This window comes from Scomber scombrus, chromosome 24 (genome assembly GCF_963691925.1).
Source record: "Scomber scombrus chromosome 24, fScoSco1.1, whole genome shotgun sequence".
NCBI classification, from domain to species: Eukaryota; Metazoa; Chordata; class Actinopteri; order Scombriformes; family Scombridae; genus Scomber; species Scomber scombrus.
The window spans coordinates 7,630,009-7,648,169 of NC_084993.1; the positions used below are offsets into that span (position 1 = coordinate 7,630,009).

Genomic DNA, 18,161 nt, shown 5'->3' on the forward strand with positions numbered 1-18,161 from the left:
AAAATTGTCTTATGACATGATGCTGTATTGATTTCTTTTTCTGTTTACCTTACGTCTGGATTAATCTGATTAAAAGCTCAGTAGATCTTATTATACAAGCTAATTATGGATGTGAAAGCAAACAGTTAAATTAAACATTGCATAATACAGTAACCTGTATTTCAAGCTTCAAGCACACACCCATACAAGATAGTGTAAGAATTCGCTGCTCTTTATGAGTGTGTGTTGAAAGTTTAAATGAAAGTGGGTCTGTTTGATCTGTTCAACAATTTGAAATGCATCATTCGTATTAGCAGTGCTGTTGACAGGTTGGCAGGTGAAGAACGCCACAGAGGTACAAAGTGTTTGTGAAAGAGAGATATGGCTGTTTATGACGTGTGTGTGTGTGTATAAAAGAAAATAGCAACACAATAGAGAAACAGAATCTGATAGTGAACTATGAGTGTATGCGAGGAAACATTTAGCAGTGAGTGTGATGTACCCGAGTGTGTTGTACCAGTTTTTGGTGAAGATCCAGAGACGCTGAGCGAACACTTCATCTTGGCCGTCTGCCACGGATAAACAGTGCTGGAGTCTGATTGGATGTCGATGGCGAAGGACGGGCCTGCAACAGCAACAATACAGCTCAAACAAGCTTTATCCAAAAAAAAACATTTGACATAGACGGCAAACATCACAGAAGCCCAGCTAAGATCAAAAGGATTCATTTAAACACAGACTGTTTTTAAACCTACACGTACTATAATTCTCCATTCACGTCCCCGAGGAAGATTTGAGTTTCCTGGGAGAAAATAGAGCTCTGCTTTCAGATGGTAAATACCACTTTAAAGTCACAGGCTGAGATTTCTCTGAGACACTGAAATCAACAAGGAAGAAACAGCTGTGGCGTAGTTAAAAAGCAAAACATTGATTTCAGAGTAATTAAACCTAAACAAATGACAACATATTCATATAAAATGCATATGCAAGACTGGTTTTAAAATGTTAATGCTGTCATATTGAAGATTTTAGATCTTCAACAAAACCCAACAAAATATCTGAAGTGTCACATTTAGGTGTCACATTTTCACTGAGGTGTTAGACAAGAAGCAACTTTTGAGGGGTTTATAACAGTGGGAATTATCCTGATCTAATGTCATTTCAATCCGCCATTACTTGTATTATTTTGCTCTGAACTCAAGTTTTGATGCGTCTGTCCATCAATCAATCAGTCTCCAACTGCCATCTTTAAACCACAATACTAGTGAGGCTGACTGTTAAACATTTAAACTCTTATAAATAAACTCACGAGATCAAGTTGGTGTGTTCAAGTGTGTAAAAGTTACTTAAAGTGAGTGTAGCTGCGGTCAGTGTGGATAGTTTCAGACCGTCTCCAACAACATCCAAGATACTGCTTTACCCGTGCTGTCATGTGCAAACAAAGCCCTGTATAATACATGCACTCTGGTTGCATAAACAGCAGAGATGAAATATGCTTTTGAGTCTTGGCCCTGGAGAAGCTCAAAGAGAGTCAGTCAGTCCTTTCTAAAGTCTAACAGGAACATTCAAGAAATAGTTCAGAGGATCCAGTCTCAAATCTTCTACAAAACTGGTGTTTCATTATGATTTTTTTATGTATGCTTAAAGTGTGTTTTCTCTAAAATGTGCTCTGTACTAGCTGTGTTTTTCAGCTGTTGCCATATGGGGACCATGTTTACTGTGATGCTGTGAACATCCTCCCTCAATCCAAACTTTGGGATGTTTGAGACATTATGTCTGGGTGACAATCGTTTTAAACTATTCGTCTTCCGCTCTACAAAATAATGTCTTCAGTGTTGATAACTTGTTTTGGCATGTCATCAATTTCACTGCCGTCAAGACGGAAAAGCTTTTGAGGTAGTTTCGCTCTTTAAATAACCTTCTTTTATTTACAGCATGAATCTTACAGTATGTTTGGTTACCGGTTATAATATTTACCCGCTAATTTCAGTGCTGAGATCTGAGAATGTCAAACGGTTTCAAACAAGTCTGAAGTTTAGCCAAATGATGTAAACCATTTATTTAAGAGTGATTACAAAAAGGGAACGCACCCCAAACAACTATGGTAACAACAGTGGGTCAAACCAGACAATACAGCATGATTTAATACCATTTATGTCATACCTGCATCTTTATTCTTACTTCCAAATGAGAGCTAGCCTCTATACTGTATATTATATGATTAAACTATGGCAGCAACAGATATTTTCATTATTGATTCATCTGTACATTTTTGTTGCCAATTCATTTTCTACTGATTAATCAATGCATTATTGCTGCTTTAGATTAGAACTATGGACTTTACAGTCACTTTGTCTCCAGATCTCAGCAGTGAGATTAAAGTCATAATAACTTAAAGGAATAATGCTGTAGATGTAGAATATGGAAATGGGACCCAGGGTGTAAAAATACAGAATTTGTGCTTTTAAACAAAAGTTTAAACCCAACTTTAGAAAGAGGACACTGCTAACTCTTCAGGGATGTGTAAAGAAACATTCTTAGCTTCCATGATGCTGAAACAATTCTCAATGATACTCAACTTGACTTTTATACACTGTTAATAATTTAATGCTGACAGAACTTGACTGCATTTTGGATTTAATAACTTAATAATTAGCTTTGCAAGACAACAGGTGGGGTGTTTTGTGACTAGCTGACACGCCTTCAAATATAAGCCGACCAACCAACACAGTGCAAGACTTTACCAAACTTCTTGCAGTTAACTTTTTAAAATAATATATAATATAATAATATTGTGATCATGACACATACCATCAGAAATATTCCCACCCTTTGAGATCAATATATTGGCCTTACTCTAGTCAAAAGATGACATGTTTCTCCTGCCGCCACTTCATATTTATGTTGCCATCGGTCTACAAAATCACATAAAACGCTGAATTATTTAACAGTGAATGTGCTGGTGAGACTTCACATCCCCATATAGATCCTCATAGAAGATCCCTGTACAGGCAGAAAGACCACAACACGTCTGAAACATTTAAGATACAGCTGGAACCTTCCGTCCCCAAAGGCAAGAATAAGAGATTCTTGAAAAACTGCTCATTTTGAAGCTTGAACACTGTCAGTGTGTTCATGCATGTGCGTGTGTGCGTGGGGGGGAGGGGGGTGGGAGGGTATGTGCCCTGTGTGGGGTCAACTCAAAATGTTCGACTTGGACGCACATACTTGAAAGATTACACACACACACACACACACCCTAACACACAAGCAGAGAAAGAAAAGGAGAAGCAGCGGTGCAGATCTCTGCAGCTGGCTGATTGGCCAAAGGGCTTCACTTTGAAGATGTCCCAGAGAGAGAGGGAGGGAGGGGCGAGAGAGGTAGAGGGAGACAGTTGGGGTGAGAGAGTGAAAGGATGGTGGAGAGAACGGGGGAGGAAAAATGGCAATTGAGAGAGAAACAGAAAGTGGAAGTAATGCTCAAGGGCTCCTGTCCTCCCCAGAGAAAGATACAACAAGATATTCTTCAGTCTAGCTATTTTTTTCTTCATCTTTTCTCTCTGCTTTGCCCTCATCTTTCTGTTTTACTGCATCGTCTCTTTGCTCCCATAGCCTTTTCTTTCAAACTTCTTTCAGGTGATTTCAAAAATGCTGCATCCATCTGCTACAAAAGGATGATTAACAAAGTGGGCGAGGCACATTACTCCACAGTGTTTAGAGGCTACCAATGAATTAACCAAGTACATTCACTCCTACTTCACCGTCAAGTCCGTTCTCAGTGTTTGTGCACTGCAGGTTTCTACTTTTCACATCACACATATGAGTGTGAAAACAGCTTTCTAGTGTCAAACTCTGCTCATATGTCATACACATCGGAATGAGACTTTATTCTTTGGAGATAAGCAACAAGTCTATCATTCAAACAATTCTGCTTATAATAATTCTGTACTGAACTAACTACTGAATAAAGCCTGCATTTACTGGTTTTGTTTCTGTCTATCTGACGCCAGCAAGCCATGTCCAACAATGTTTTATGATAACAGACACGACTCCAACTAAAAACACATTTGCAAAAAACATATTTTTTGGCATTTCTGTAGTGTAAGCTCTGGTCACTTATTGGACGACGCTATCACTAATACATGTGTGCCAATCTTTATTTGCCTTCGCTGTTTTTGGCCCTGAATTCTGGAATAAACTCAATACTAAAAACTCAACACTTGATCATCTGTTTTTATCCTGACATTTTTTAAAAACTTATCTACTCTTCCTTTTCTTTCCTCTACCGTTTTGCTTAGTTACTCTTCCATGCAGGAAGCATCGTCACCTCCTCCTCTCCCTATACCTCCACCTTTTCTTTACTCACCATTTTCCACCCTTCCGCTATTCTCCTTCCCTCTCTCCCCTTCACCCTTTGCCCCTGTCATCCTTCCCACTTTCCTCTCCTCCTCGGTCCACTTCACCACCACCTCCCTTCTCTTCCTCACTGTCGCCTCCCTCGTCTTCCTCGGTTTCCTTTCTGACGCTACTGTTTCTGTTCCTCCTCCCTTCTCACACTTCCCAGTCAGATCAAAGAAAAGTTAAGTAGGCCAGTGGCAGTGGTGGGCGTCAAAAGGGCTTAAAGGTGTGTGTGTATCTTTATTTTCACACTTTGTGTTGGTTGTCATTAACACTGTGTGGGTGGAGGATGTGTGTGTAGAAATGTACAGAACAGAAGCGCATACATTTATCTATTAATAGACACTACTCCAGGATTTCCAGGATAATTGCAAGGAGGAGATTTATACTGTGGTATTTGTTCAAACTGTTATGAAAATGAATAAGTGATTGAATGTTGTTTAAATTAATGATGACTCTTACGACAGTGTTTAATCTTCTCTTTGTGCTCCGAATACACAGCCTGCTTTCAGGAAATGTTATTACACAAGCACAAAGAGCCGCTTTCACTCTAAATTTACAAGTGAGAATTATTTAAATCAATTAGCTATAGTTATATGTTTGCATGTTAGACATGTTTCAACTTATTTCTAAGAATAACATTTACTTACTCTGACTACAGTACCCATGAGCCACTTCAATCACATCAAACAGCCAGAGGCATGAAATGCTGTTGCGTGTTCACAATGCTTCAGCTTTGAAAACAGTAATAAAATATGACACTATGTTATATGCTGAACTGACTCAGAATTGATGCAAATTTCAAAAGTGAATTGATTCCAGCTGTTTTACAAACCTTGGTCCAAAAAATGTCAACATTTTACTTCATCACATCATTATTCAAAGGGGTGGGCGAACTATATGTCACATTATGTTCTTCTATATTTCAATATCAAACACATACCACTTTATGTTCGTAAAGATTTTGGATATTCATCTGTTTATATAAAACAACAACAGGGGAGTGTATGGTTTGAGTGGTTGGTTGGAGTATACAGTTTGGAATATATTGTCTTATTTTACATCACTTAGAAGTGCAGAATAACTTGTTGAAGCTCACTGATTTGATGTCTTTTTAAAGCAATGCTCTGTGGGACTTATAGTTTGTCTCTCCAAATGTTATTTATGCAGTCTTATGGGTTTTGGGGAAATGTCACGCCCATCTAAGTGTTGGAAATATAACTTTATTATCCATTTAAGTGACTGGCCAATCATTACTAACCTAAAGCAGCAGATGGTTTGTTACATAGAGCCATCTGAGAAGTCATCCTTGGAAACAGTTTTGAAAAGAGTAGATACGTTCACAAACTACTTGGCACGTGATTGGATAAACCATCTATCACTGTCTATTGATGTCTTACCTTGCGAGGCAGCTGGATTACTGAGATCATGCAAGAATCCTCAGAGGAAACTCGTGATGTCATGATCTGGCGAATCCAGCTCCCTAACAAGTTTTCATTTTTTACGACTTACTAAAACACTTTTGACAGTCAGTGTGGACAGATGAACACCAAACACACTCGTGTACTCACCATTTTCTTGAAAGTCGATCCTGACTTTGTTAGACTCGGAGCTGGTGGCTTTGGTCCATGCTTGCCCCGGCTGCTGTTTTGTCCATGCGGTGATGTCGCACCAGTAGAAACCTCGATCAGACAACTGGACGCCTGCCAGTCGAAACCGAAACTCTTTTGGACCAGACTTAGCCAGAACCAGACTGTCTCTGAGTAAACAGACAGAGAGAGATGCATATTTAATATCATGAAGACAGTGCAGCATTAAAAAGTGAGTGTGAGTGTTTGTAACCAGGTATGTACCTCCTGTTGGGGTCCGTGGCTCCTCCGTGTTGCACAACATTATCGGGGCTAAGGGTCATGATGGTTCTCGTGGTGCTCCCCAGATTGTCTTGTGATTGGATGAGCACTGAGTAGCCCGCCTCCCCGAGGTTCTCAGTGGATACAGTGCAGTTCATCTCAAAGGTAGCCCCACCCACTGAAGCTTCACGGGTGCGCTTGGCCACCACGTTTAGAGATGGACCTGGAAAGACCGCCAATCGATCGATTAATCATTCAATCAACTTCAAGAAGAACATCATTGAGCCCGCCAGAGCGAGCGAGGAGGGAAATCCCCGACAGAAAGAGATAAGCGCCATGAACTTATTCTGATTCAAAGCAGACTCACACAGGCACAGAGAGATGTAGTTACATCATGGTTCAATTAGCTAAATTGAGGGCACTAAGTTCAGCGAGTGGGACTGAAATAGAGAGGAAGTGTGTGTGTCTTGAGAATAAGAGAGAGGAGGAGACAACAAGAGGTCTGTTGTTGTATGGAGGGATTTTTCTGTGATGTCTGGAGCTTATTCATAAAACTCAACAGACTTCATGACTGGATGCCAGCATATCACAGCTTTTTTAAATTATGAACATGAGTTAATGTTTCAATTTTTCTGAATTTCTTCCCAAAATACATAATTACATTACACAATACGCCCTGGAGATAAATGTTAAGATACAGCCTGCAGCTTCTCAAATGTGACAGTTTGATAGTTTCTGTTGGCCTGTTGATAGGACAAAACAACGCATTTAAAGACCTCACCGTAAACTCTGTGAAATTACAAACGGATATTTTTCACTCCTTTCTAACATTTCTATCATTTACAGACACAGCAATTATTTGAGATTGATGGATAATAAAAATCATTGTTTGTTTAGTGCTAATCACAAACTTTTTACTCTATGCAAGCATGGGAACAGCCTGAGATCCAAGGATAGACTCATTCTTACTAACCAAAAATCCAGATTAAAAATCAATCAAGTTGTTACAAAGTGTACATTAGAGCAGATGAGTATTGATGACAGGAGGGCAGATAAATAAAGCTTTCATACGTTTGGTATCCCATCGAACAGTCAGCGGCGAACTCTCGTACTCGGCAGTCTTCACCATGTCACCCTGGCTGCTGATTGTCCACGCTGACACTGTGCAAGCATACTCGCCCATGTCGATCTCCTACAGACAGACAAAGAAAAGTGATCAACATAACGTTATTATGTTCTTATATCTATATCTATATATAATGACCATTTTGAGTAAGAATTAAAGCTCAATTCATGTTTTTTTAACTCCTGTAGCAAGAAACTGGAGCTGCTAATAGTGACTGTTTCACACTGAAGTATAACTACTGCTTGAACTTAAATTAAAAAATGACACCTTGTTCTAAAATGACTCCTGATTAAGCAAAAAAATAAATCTTCCTTGTTGCTACCTGTGAGCGCAGAAATTGCAGTTTGAATGTGTTGGGCTGAACTCTGCTCAGTGACATCACTCCGCTCTTCAGCCTATCAGAATACGTCGGCCCCGGCAACAGGTTCCCCTGGCCGTCCAAGGTACCGATGGGATTCGAGTCCTGAGGTTCATCCCCTATACCTGCAGGTGATCGGACAGATTAAACCACTATACAGTACGACAGTTTTCTGGTCTTTAAAGAACATGTTAATGACTAAAGTAAGTGTACCAGGAAGTGTGGTGTGCTGCCAGGTCACGCCCAGTCGGCCTCCAGTGGGGAGGTGCGTGATGTTGGTCACATGACAAGCCAGCTCTGTGGGTTCAGCGGTCATCTGGGGACTCAGGATGGGCTCGAGGGTCAGCGAGAAGCTCGGTTCTGTGGAGAAAAGGTGAGAGAGAATAAACTTAAACTGATTTAAGATTGTGTAGTATTCTCAACTCAAGTCATTTGGGTTTTAGTGGGTCAATATGTGCATCTTCTTTACAATACGTAGACTACAAAAACATTAAGCGTCTGTCATCTTGAAGCTTTGTATTAGTGTTCACCACTTGTCACGATCTTTGACAGCTACTGAAGCAACATAATCCTACTTTGGACAAAGAGGGTGGAGCTGAGGTGAGACAAGAAAGCATCTGAATGTGAAACCCTGACACACTTGTCAGTACTAGAAAACACGCCACAAAAACAGACGCGGCCTAAAGAAAGAGACGAAAGCCCAACCTAAAACCTTTGTGAAGCCCAACAACTGCTGCTGAAAGGCAAGGTATTGTACCTCACTGCAGAATACAACAGCTTTATAAACGTAAGGTATGGTCATTGATTCCTGAACCAAGACCATAGTCATCACACAAATTGAAACACATACTTTTAAGATTTGTGCGAAGCCAATGTTGTTTCCAATTAACTTTTTCCTCTAAAGAACATTTTTTTACTTGCTGCCAAGAAGTACATTATTTCTTGCTTCGTGCTTTGTTTGTGCAGTCTTAAATTTCACCAGATCCATGAACTTCAAAGCAGGTGACTTCAGAAACAGCTTGTTAGTGTGCAGATATCCTGCTTTGTTTACTATCCTTATGGCACTTTTTTGTAGTATGCATAATGATTGTAAGGAGCTTTTGTACATATTGCCCCACACCTCAACACAGTAAATCAAATACAAGTGAACAATACAGTGTACAGTACTTTATGATCCAGGATGTGTCTCCTTTTTCCTGAACTGCAACACTATCTTAGGAAATTTCCAGCAGATTTCCACCCCAAGAAATGTATTATCTAAATGTATTATATCTATACAAATGGTTATTTATGAATCCATCAGTGACTTGCTTGAATTAAGTCATATCAATTATGTTTTATTCTTACACTTTCTAACAATGTGGATAATTATCTTTTTCTTTTAAAGCTCTCAGAAAAAACGGAGCTTGGATTTCTAGTTCTGCAATCCTCAACAGCCTCCACACTCCATCTCCATATTCCTTTTTGCATATCCTCATAATATTAGTTCACTTATTTTTGTATCTTTTATATTTATATTCTGCCTCCATAGTTTTATATTTTACGAATTCTCTATATAGGTTATTTTTTGCAGGCATTATGTAATCCCTTTGTGATCCACAGACTATCTGGATCATTTTGCTTCCTACTGCATTGTTTTATTGGAAAGTTTTTTTTATACATAATGATTTACATTTCACAGGCTTTGTTAATATCATTTTCCCCCCAGTTTTGTGTTAATAAATTACTTCTAAATGCATTTATAGATTCTTCCCATCTCACTCTCATGTATTTAATTTTATTTGCATCCTTCTCTTTCTCCATAATCACATCATAGATCACAAAAACTGGCAAATGGTCACTGCTATCATTCATTAGAAGCCTGCTCACTATGTTGTCTTTCTCATGTTATTCATGAATATATTGTCCATTAGAGTGGCACAGTGTGATATTATCCTGCCAGGCTTTGATCAGCGGATATAGACTCACACTAAACACAGCATCAATGAACTCATCAGTCATTATGTCCTTCATAGGATTTAGGTCAACATTGAAATCCCCACCTTGAACATAACTTTCTGATTTATCTTAAACTATCCAGCATTTCAATACTGGATCCAGGTGCTCTATATACACAGCTAACAATTACATCTTTCTTTTTTTCCCTTCCATGCAGATTTCTATGGTAATGCGTTCCAGCACATCATCAATAGCAGTTGTCACGCTTTCCCACTACCTTATAATTGAGCCTTTTATCCACATGCAGACCCACACCTCCTTTTTTGTTCCCCTATTCAATTCATCTCCATTCAACTCCAAATCCACACCCTTCTCAGAGCTGAGCCAGGTCTCAAAAATACTCACTATGAAACTGAATGGTTTCTTGAATTTTAATTTTCTTAAGTATTCTTTGATATTGAAAAGTGACAGATTGCGTGTAAGATATGTCGATGCTATATAAACGCCATGTATGTAACACCTGGCAGTTAGTAGATGGAAATATAAAGTGACAACTCATTTGTATGCAAGAACTAGTTTGTGTGGTGTAACTGGTTTTAATTCAGTAATATTTAAATCTCCACTTCTCTGACGTTATAACCAGGCTGCGTTTGAATTTATGAACAGCAGGTGCAAAAGGCTCCTGTTTGAATTAAATTGGTGACCTTCAGACGCATAATCAATTTAATAATTCCCTTTTCTGCTTTCTAATAGCAGCATTACATAGAATAAGAGATGAATCAGAGCCCTGTAGATCGAACAACAACTCAAACATAATAATGTCATAATTAGAGTTACTGTGCTACCTCAAGAGAAATGAATCCCATCCCAGCGGGGCGTTACATTCATCAGTCATTGCCAGGTTTTGTCGCTTTACAACAATCCAGCAGCACCAGACAATTACAAAGTGAAAACTCTCCTTTTTTTAAAGTGGTTTGGTCCTTAAATAGAGCTGCGTGATAGAGACAGACACAGAAATAGGCCTGAAATAACACTGTTTAACTGTGTGAGATGAGGTGTGTATCACAGTGTTAAATAGTGTGTGTGTGTGTGTGTGTGTGTGTGTGTGTGTGTGTGTGTGTGTGTGTGTAGGTGGTGAGGCAGGTCCTCTCAGTCAGACATCCAGATTGAACCTTTACGCGTCGATGAACAAGAAACACACACACACAGATTTCCACCTGCCTAACTGTGAGATACCCCCTCATACTCATACACACACACAGATATATATGTTAAGATATACAGTAAGTACTCAGCAACACAAACCACACACACACGTCACAATAGAGACACTATGAATTTAAGTCCATGCAACTCTGTGTGCGCATGTATGTGTGTTTGGCAAAGGAGGGGGTTTGCATGATGTCAACTGGACGTCACACACACACACACACACCGACTCATGCACTGTCACCATCTGCTGTGACACGCACACACACACACACACACACTTTGATGGATGGGATTGTGAGAAGCTTCCCTGCCAATTAACCACGCACGGCTCTCTCTCACTGTACGTCTGTCTCTCTCACACTGAAACGATGCCTTTTTTAGTGGAGCAACACAGGCTCACGTCACCAGTTCAAGAGCTCAGTTACAGTAAAACAGCACGCTGCGTTACACACGTTCATGTATGACGAGCCAACAGTGACACTGAATTTTTTTCCACTGATATTTTGTGCCAAATTTCTATAAATACATCTGACAATTTAGTTTTTTACCCCCAGAGTGGAACATTTATTACAAGACTATTAAAATTCCAGCATAACAATAAAAAAAAGCCTGAAAGTTTAATCAAATGAGGCTTTTAGTCTTTTTAAAAAGAAAAGAAAAATGAAACACAGCTACAGTACTAGTCTAGTGATTCACAACAGCAAAAAGTTTTGAATATTTAAAATCATTAAAAGCTATAGAAATTAGCGATTTAATCTAATTTAGTGGTTTTTTTGTATTATTTAAAGAGTTAAGTACATTCTTAAATCTTACATTTTATTGGTTAATCAGCCATTGGGCAATTAACAAGCAGTGTAGAGCTTTATTGATTAGTTGAAAGAAAATTAATTAGTAGTTAATACATTATTTATGTCATACATTAAGAAAACAGTTGCTGGGTAAAGCCTCTCAAATGAGAGATTTAGCAATTTTGGAGAATCAGTCAGACAAAATAAATAAAAAGTTAGAGACATAAACATAAACAAGCACGTACATGACAGATGTTAAATAAATATCCTGAAAATGTGGCATTACAATATATCACTATCCCAAATCCTGTAGATTCCTGTCATTATTAAAAAAACCTAAATCCCAAATTTAAGAGCCACTGATGCTTCTGACCTCGCAGTCACATGTCCCCACTACTGACACTCCGCAGAGTTTAGCAGAGCAGAAATTGTGCAAAAACAAGCTTTAAAAAAGAAGAAGAAAGGCTCTATTAGAGTGTGTCTGCGAGTGGCTCGGGGAGGCAGAGGGAGGAAAAAATAGGTCAATGTCAATAACACAACAAGCTGCTTTCATCTGCATCGTACTGCATACACTATGTGGTCATTTTAAGAAGCTACTCTCAGTTAGACACTCTTAGTTGCCATTAATACAGACGGGACACATTCATTTGCTACTAAATGGTATGTTTTATATGTTATGATGTCTCGTTCATTATTTTTCTGCTTTTCAAAGTGCACAAAATTAGCAAATATGCTGCTTGTTCAATTTAGAAACAAAAAACAAAAGACTACTAACCACCAATGTTGGATTAACCCTGTGGCCCCGTCGCTTAGGGGCCATAAAAGCACCAGGTTAACTGTTAACTGGCAGTTTGATCTTCTGAGTTATTCTGGATTACTCATCTCAATTTCACAACAGTAGATGATGTATCAAATGTGATTAGGCAGTATTGTGATTAGATTGTATTCTGCATGAGCCTACTATGAGCCTACTACGGCTTTTCAAATAAACATGGCTTTTACATAAATCATAAACCATTTGTCTCTGAGCCTGAATAAAAGTTAGCGGGTTAATCCAGTCCTGAAGCGCACATACACAAAAAGTTCATAACGCCTTTAAATGTATGCTCAAAACATCCTCATCCTATGGAGTGTTTGAAATGTAAGACGTGTGACCTATAGTCCTCACATCACAGAACACACACAGACACTCGCCCCGTCTAACAGTAAAAAAGGAAGTGCAGCCTCCAGCGCTTGTGTTTCTGCAGGGGTCCAGCAGGCGTGAAGCCGGCCTTTCACTGGAACGTGTTTGGTCAGTGGTTTCTGCACCGGCTCATTTACAGGTGGGCTGCCTGCCATGTTAATGATACGGCGATAACAAGCGGAGGAGAGGGAAGTGAACCACTAACCTTGGCAGCCACCGTGCCAATGAGCCGGGCAGGGAGTTGAACTCCCAACCATAGCAGCGTCAGCCGTTTCCAGGAGCAGAAGAATGTCGGATTTTGCCAAAACAACCCAAGGCACGTGAGACGCTCTGGTTACACCGGAGTGTGCAAGCCTGTTTGTGCGGTATGTGTGAGTGTATGTGAGTGTGATAGGAAAACCAGATATGAATAAGCCACTCGAGCTGTTCCCTGTTTCTGTCAACACTCTGTGATTCCCAGGATGGAGGGGAAGCACAGGCTGACACACTGAACAGATGTACTCTCTACGTAACAGCTGAAACAACATGTAATCTGATTACTGTGAGTGCAGTCAGATTACAGTAATCTGGTACTACTCATATCATGCTTCTGTTATAATTATCATTACAATAAAGACATGATTGATTGATTGGAAAAATATCAGAGCCAGCCAACCATCCCTACACATCTATTATCAGACGTCAGTAACAGTGCAATAAAGAAAAAAGTATGTAATCCCATTGAGAGGGGTGGGGTGTATTTATTACTTACATTTAAAAATGAAATATTAATCAGTGTTATAAATCATATCGTTCATGCTACATGTTAGGCAGATGTTCAAAGTGAGAAATGAGCCACATCTGTCTAAGCATACTGTAAGACATACAAAGGCTAAATAATGAATACTCATCAAATAATAGATGAGGAAGCATCTTGAAAAATCATGCCAACATTTATTCCACACAAACCAATCACACTGGTAAGCGGGAATGAAGGTGGAGGTTCTCGCACTGAACAGTGTACAGTAGATACTAAACATCATCAAACCACAAACCGAGGCTTCACACAGCCTGTGGCTCTGCACCACCTCCTTAATTTAGCTGCTTTAAATTTCTGAAGGATGGGTTTTTGTGAGTTTAGGAAAACTGGCTGAGAGCTGCTGGAAGCATCTTAAAACGGTTTCTTTGGGGAAGAATAATTTGTGGTTTTTAACCAGTCAATCCTGCGTAAAATACTTTACAGTTAACACCGACCTAACGCCGAGAATGATTACATGCTTGTCCCACACACTCTATGTACATAATATCCTTGAACACAGTGAAGATTTTTCTAAAAAGCAGGGTTTGGTCAAGCTGCTTGGCTTCTACAGTCACCAGGTGTCTTGTTCCAAACTGAATTTTAAAGGGGGCATACAGCATCATGCACATTACCAGGTCTATATTAATATTCCGGAGCTCTGCTGGAATATATTTGCATTATTTACAGTTTCTAAAATGATTTATCTTAGTGTGTGTGGCTCTTTATGCAGCCCTTTGACCATGTTTAACACTGACATTTAACATCAAAAATAACAAAAAATAACAGATAATCACAAAAAGCATGATATGTCTTGTTTAAGCAAAACTTACAAAAGATTAAAATGTTAATTACTAGCATTACCATAGGCTAGTTGCTTACTTTGCATGTTTGCTGTTTGGTGTGCAGTAAGCATATTAATGCCTGCAGCTTCTGCTGCTGCTGCTGGAAACGAGGTTGATAGGAGTCAAATTTGCAGGATGGAAAGGAGCTAAAAGAGGCTAAAAAGCTCTTTGGAGCTTAGGGGAGCAGCATAATTATCTGTTAGTGCAACATCTGTCACCCTTTATGAGATCCATTGTTTATGAAAAAACTATTGACTAATGCAGCTTTAATGTGAGGCTGTATGAAGACCAAATCATGCTGCTCTATATCCTTCTCTCCAGCAGTTTCCTCCAGCTCCACCTGACCAGTAGAGACCCTCCCTCCAGGGTGTCTGCACTGAGAACTCGGGGTTTCATATCAGTCATGCTGGAGCCCTTCCAGAGGAGTGGGGGGTGTGACCTCTCAGTGTGGAGGAGCAGCTGAACTGTACAGAGCTCTGCTCATATCACTGAATTTGCAGCATGAGGCCAGGCCGGCTGCAGAGAAACCAGATTCAACTGTTCATTAACAATCTTTGTTTTCCCACCAAAATGATCTCAGACATGGAAATGTTGAATCTCATCGAGATCATTTCCAGTATTATCTAAGATCACTGAGGACACTGACCTCAGTCAGTCCATGATTGTAGTGTGATTCCTCTAGTGACACAAACATTTTATGATTAATGCAAATGTTACTTCTTATGACAAAATGTTCGCTGAATATTTGTAATTTCTCCATTTTCTGATGAAGTCTGGTAACAGCGGGGACTACAGATGGAAAACACGATGAAAAGAAGCAGCAGCAGAAGGCTCAAGTTAAATTATACACAAGACAAATTCATAATACAGACGGCCATCAGCTTCCTTTTATATGATACAGATACCTGGGATAAACACACACTTGTAATATGACTCAAATTTGCACCTTCGTCCAACCCTTGGTTAAAAATGAAAAACACGGAAAAAATGTTCCTAATAACTTTGGGAATCAGCAGCATTTCCCATACATAGGCTGTACTTTGACACCCCGCCTAGGTAGATTAAGACCCGCCCTGATAGATAAAATCTAGACTAGAAGCTTCTCTGTGCACAGCCGTCCACTGATAGTCTGCATGTGAGGCGTTTAAAGGACATTGGTAAATTGTAGCATCTACCAAGAGATTGCATATGGCTTTTAAGGGACATCTGTAAATTGTTGCATCTACCGATAGCTTGCATGTGAGGCCTTTAGGCGACATCTGTAAGTTGTAGCTATAAAACATAACCTTACACTGGAATCACTATTAGGATATAAGAGATACAGACTGTCACAACCATATCGCTGCAGATACTGATGGTACAATTCAGCCGTCTGACAACAGCCTGCCTCTGCTGAGTACAGAACACATTCCTAACCCATAACATGCATATTTCTGTGGAAAAGTAGTACAGGACTTTTTTCCTTCATGTTTAATACGAGTAGAGTACAAATTGGTAGACAAGACAAGATGGTAAAATGTTAGCGAACACAAACCTTTAACAAGTACAAATGTCTGTTTTTAAGATCTCTCATTAATAGTTGGTTGGTATACTAAGTAAATATGAGCAAAGAGCATTGGCTACACAATATTAAAATATAAATATTCATATATTCAGTAATATTCTGATACACTTTGAAATACATGAAACACAAGTGTCCCTTTCTTGAGTAAAGTGGCTCCATCGACAACAATCCCAGCTAACACAACAACAGGCACACAGGGGAAGTGTAGCCAAGGGTGAGAGGAATTACACCCTGTTTAAGAGTGTGTGTGAGTGTGTGTGATGTTCCTGCTGTGGGGGGCCCCTAAACAAGTTCTCCAACTGTTTTTGTGCTTCCTGGTCGGCTGTGCTTATAGTAAAGCATCGTGGGAAGAGCGGTCAAGCTCAAGGCTGGACATCAATAGAATAGGAACTGACTGGTTGACGACACACATGCACAAACACACACACACAGTTTAGTTTAAGCTCAAGAAGAACAAGGATGAAAAATATGCACTATAGTCAATTAGAAATCTTGCTTTCATGGTGTGTGCATGCGTGTGTGTGTGTGTGTGTGTGTGTGTGTGTGTGTGTGTGTGTGTGTGTGTGTGAGCAGACGCAGTATGAAGGAATGTGTACCCTCAGGCCAAAATGTAAGAGTTCCACCAGTTAGAACAGCCTCATACCCTCAGTATGTGGGACACACACACACACACACACACATACATACACAGATAAAGACAGCGTTTGAAGCATGTATGTGTGTGTAGCATTTACTCTCTGGAGAAGCCCTTCAACAACTCACACACACACCCACACATTTGTAAAATGCCCTGCAGATACACACACACACACACACACACACTTATATATAAGTATGTAGATAACATGTGCACACTATCATCCATGTAAACACACACAGAGCAGAGATTGATGAAATCCTCTTGATCATTCCTTGATATTTCAGCTGTAGCCCCTCACGAACTCGCTGTGGTGTGTGTGTGTGTGTGTGTGTGTGTGTGTGTGTGTGTGTGTGTGTGTGTGTGTGTGTGTGTGTGTGTGTGTGTGTGTGTGTGTGTGTGTGTCCACAAAGCCTGGTTGATATTTGTAAATGTAACATGGGTCCTGAAGGCTTCTGGAAATTGTGTGTGTATCTAGAAAAGATGGCTGTTATTTTAACTAAAGGCTCTAGCTGACATACAGGATGTATTTCAACCAGCACTCACACTATGCACCATCCTCTGAGACTGACTAATGTCAGTTTCAATAAAATATTTTGGTCTAATCTTTGGCTAAAAACAAGTTAGCCAATGTGAGCATCTGTTTTTTTTTTTGTTTTTTGTTTTTTACAAATGTGCATGTCAGCATGTTTCTCATGTGAAAAAAACAGCATTGTTCTCTTTCGAAACTACCCTGGTTAAAGAAATGCTCAAATTAAAAGCTAGTATCAGTTCTGCAGATCTCCTGTACTGTCAGGTGGAAATACAACAACTACACTTCCCATGATTCCAATGTATGCTGCTATTTAAGAAAAGTCCTTGAAAAAAAATCTGTATGTAAAGATGTCACATGCAATGAAGGCTAGTTGAAACAGGATGCTCTTGCAGGTAAAACTTTTTTTGACACTGTTGTAAAAATGCAAAATGTTGCTTTATACTAAATACAGCCAAAAAAAAAAAAAAAGTAGTGCATTATTGCATATTCACTCTGTACATGCACATGCTACTCTGGCCAAACTAGAGAAAGCTCCATTTATAATGCAAATAATGCCTTATACTGCTACAGTCATATATGACATACACTCTCTGTAATGAGTGGTCATTTGCCATTCATGCAAATACGTCTTTTTTTTTGCAACAGACATTTAAAATAGGGCATGCATGACCAGGAACCTGGAACTGAGGTAGCTAAATGGAATTCAGCCATCGTTAATTAACACCTGCGCTTTTCCTACTGTGACATGTCAAACAGTGTTGGATAAAGAAAGGCTTGTGCTCTCACTCCAAGCATAACAAACACAATTTAATCTGCCAATCCTCCACTTGTAAGCACTGATTCTGGGTTTCCCCGAGTACTTAAAGCCTCTCTGACTGCAGTAAACATTAACAAAACAATTCCAAAAATGTCTGAAATATTTTGAAGTATTTTGAAGTTAAATGGAGAGGAAGCTGCTGGCCACAGGACAGGG

At 39.5% G+C, this 18,161-nt stretch overlaps 1 protein-coding gene across 2 annotated transcripts in view; it reads right to left on the reverse strand.

The window, feature by feature from the left end:
- Positions 1-18,161, reverse strand: part of ptgfrnb (prostaglandin F2 receptor inhibitor b) — a 63,311-nt gene that overhangs the window by 22,615 nt on the left and 22,535 nt on the right. Inside the window, exons 6-11 of one of the 2 annotated variants that reach the window (XM_062414409.1) lie at positions 7,925-8,071; positions 7,676-7,836; positions 7,299-7,419; positions 6,231-6,450; positions 5,949-6,136; positions 497-604 (exon numbers count right to left, since the gene is read on the reverse strand). In XM_062414409.1, the coding sequence (XP_062270393.1) occupies positions 497-604; positions 5,949-6,136; positions 6,231-6,450; positions 7,299-7,419; positions 7,676-7,836; positions 7,925-8,071 (945 nt within the window). Of the gene's footprint in view, positions 1-481; positions 605-5,948; positions 6,137-6,230; positions 6,451-7,298; positions 7,420-7,675; positions 7,837-7,924; positions 8,072-18,161 lie in introns of both variants that reach the window. The other variant, XM_062414408.1, reaches the window with a different exon arrangement.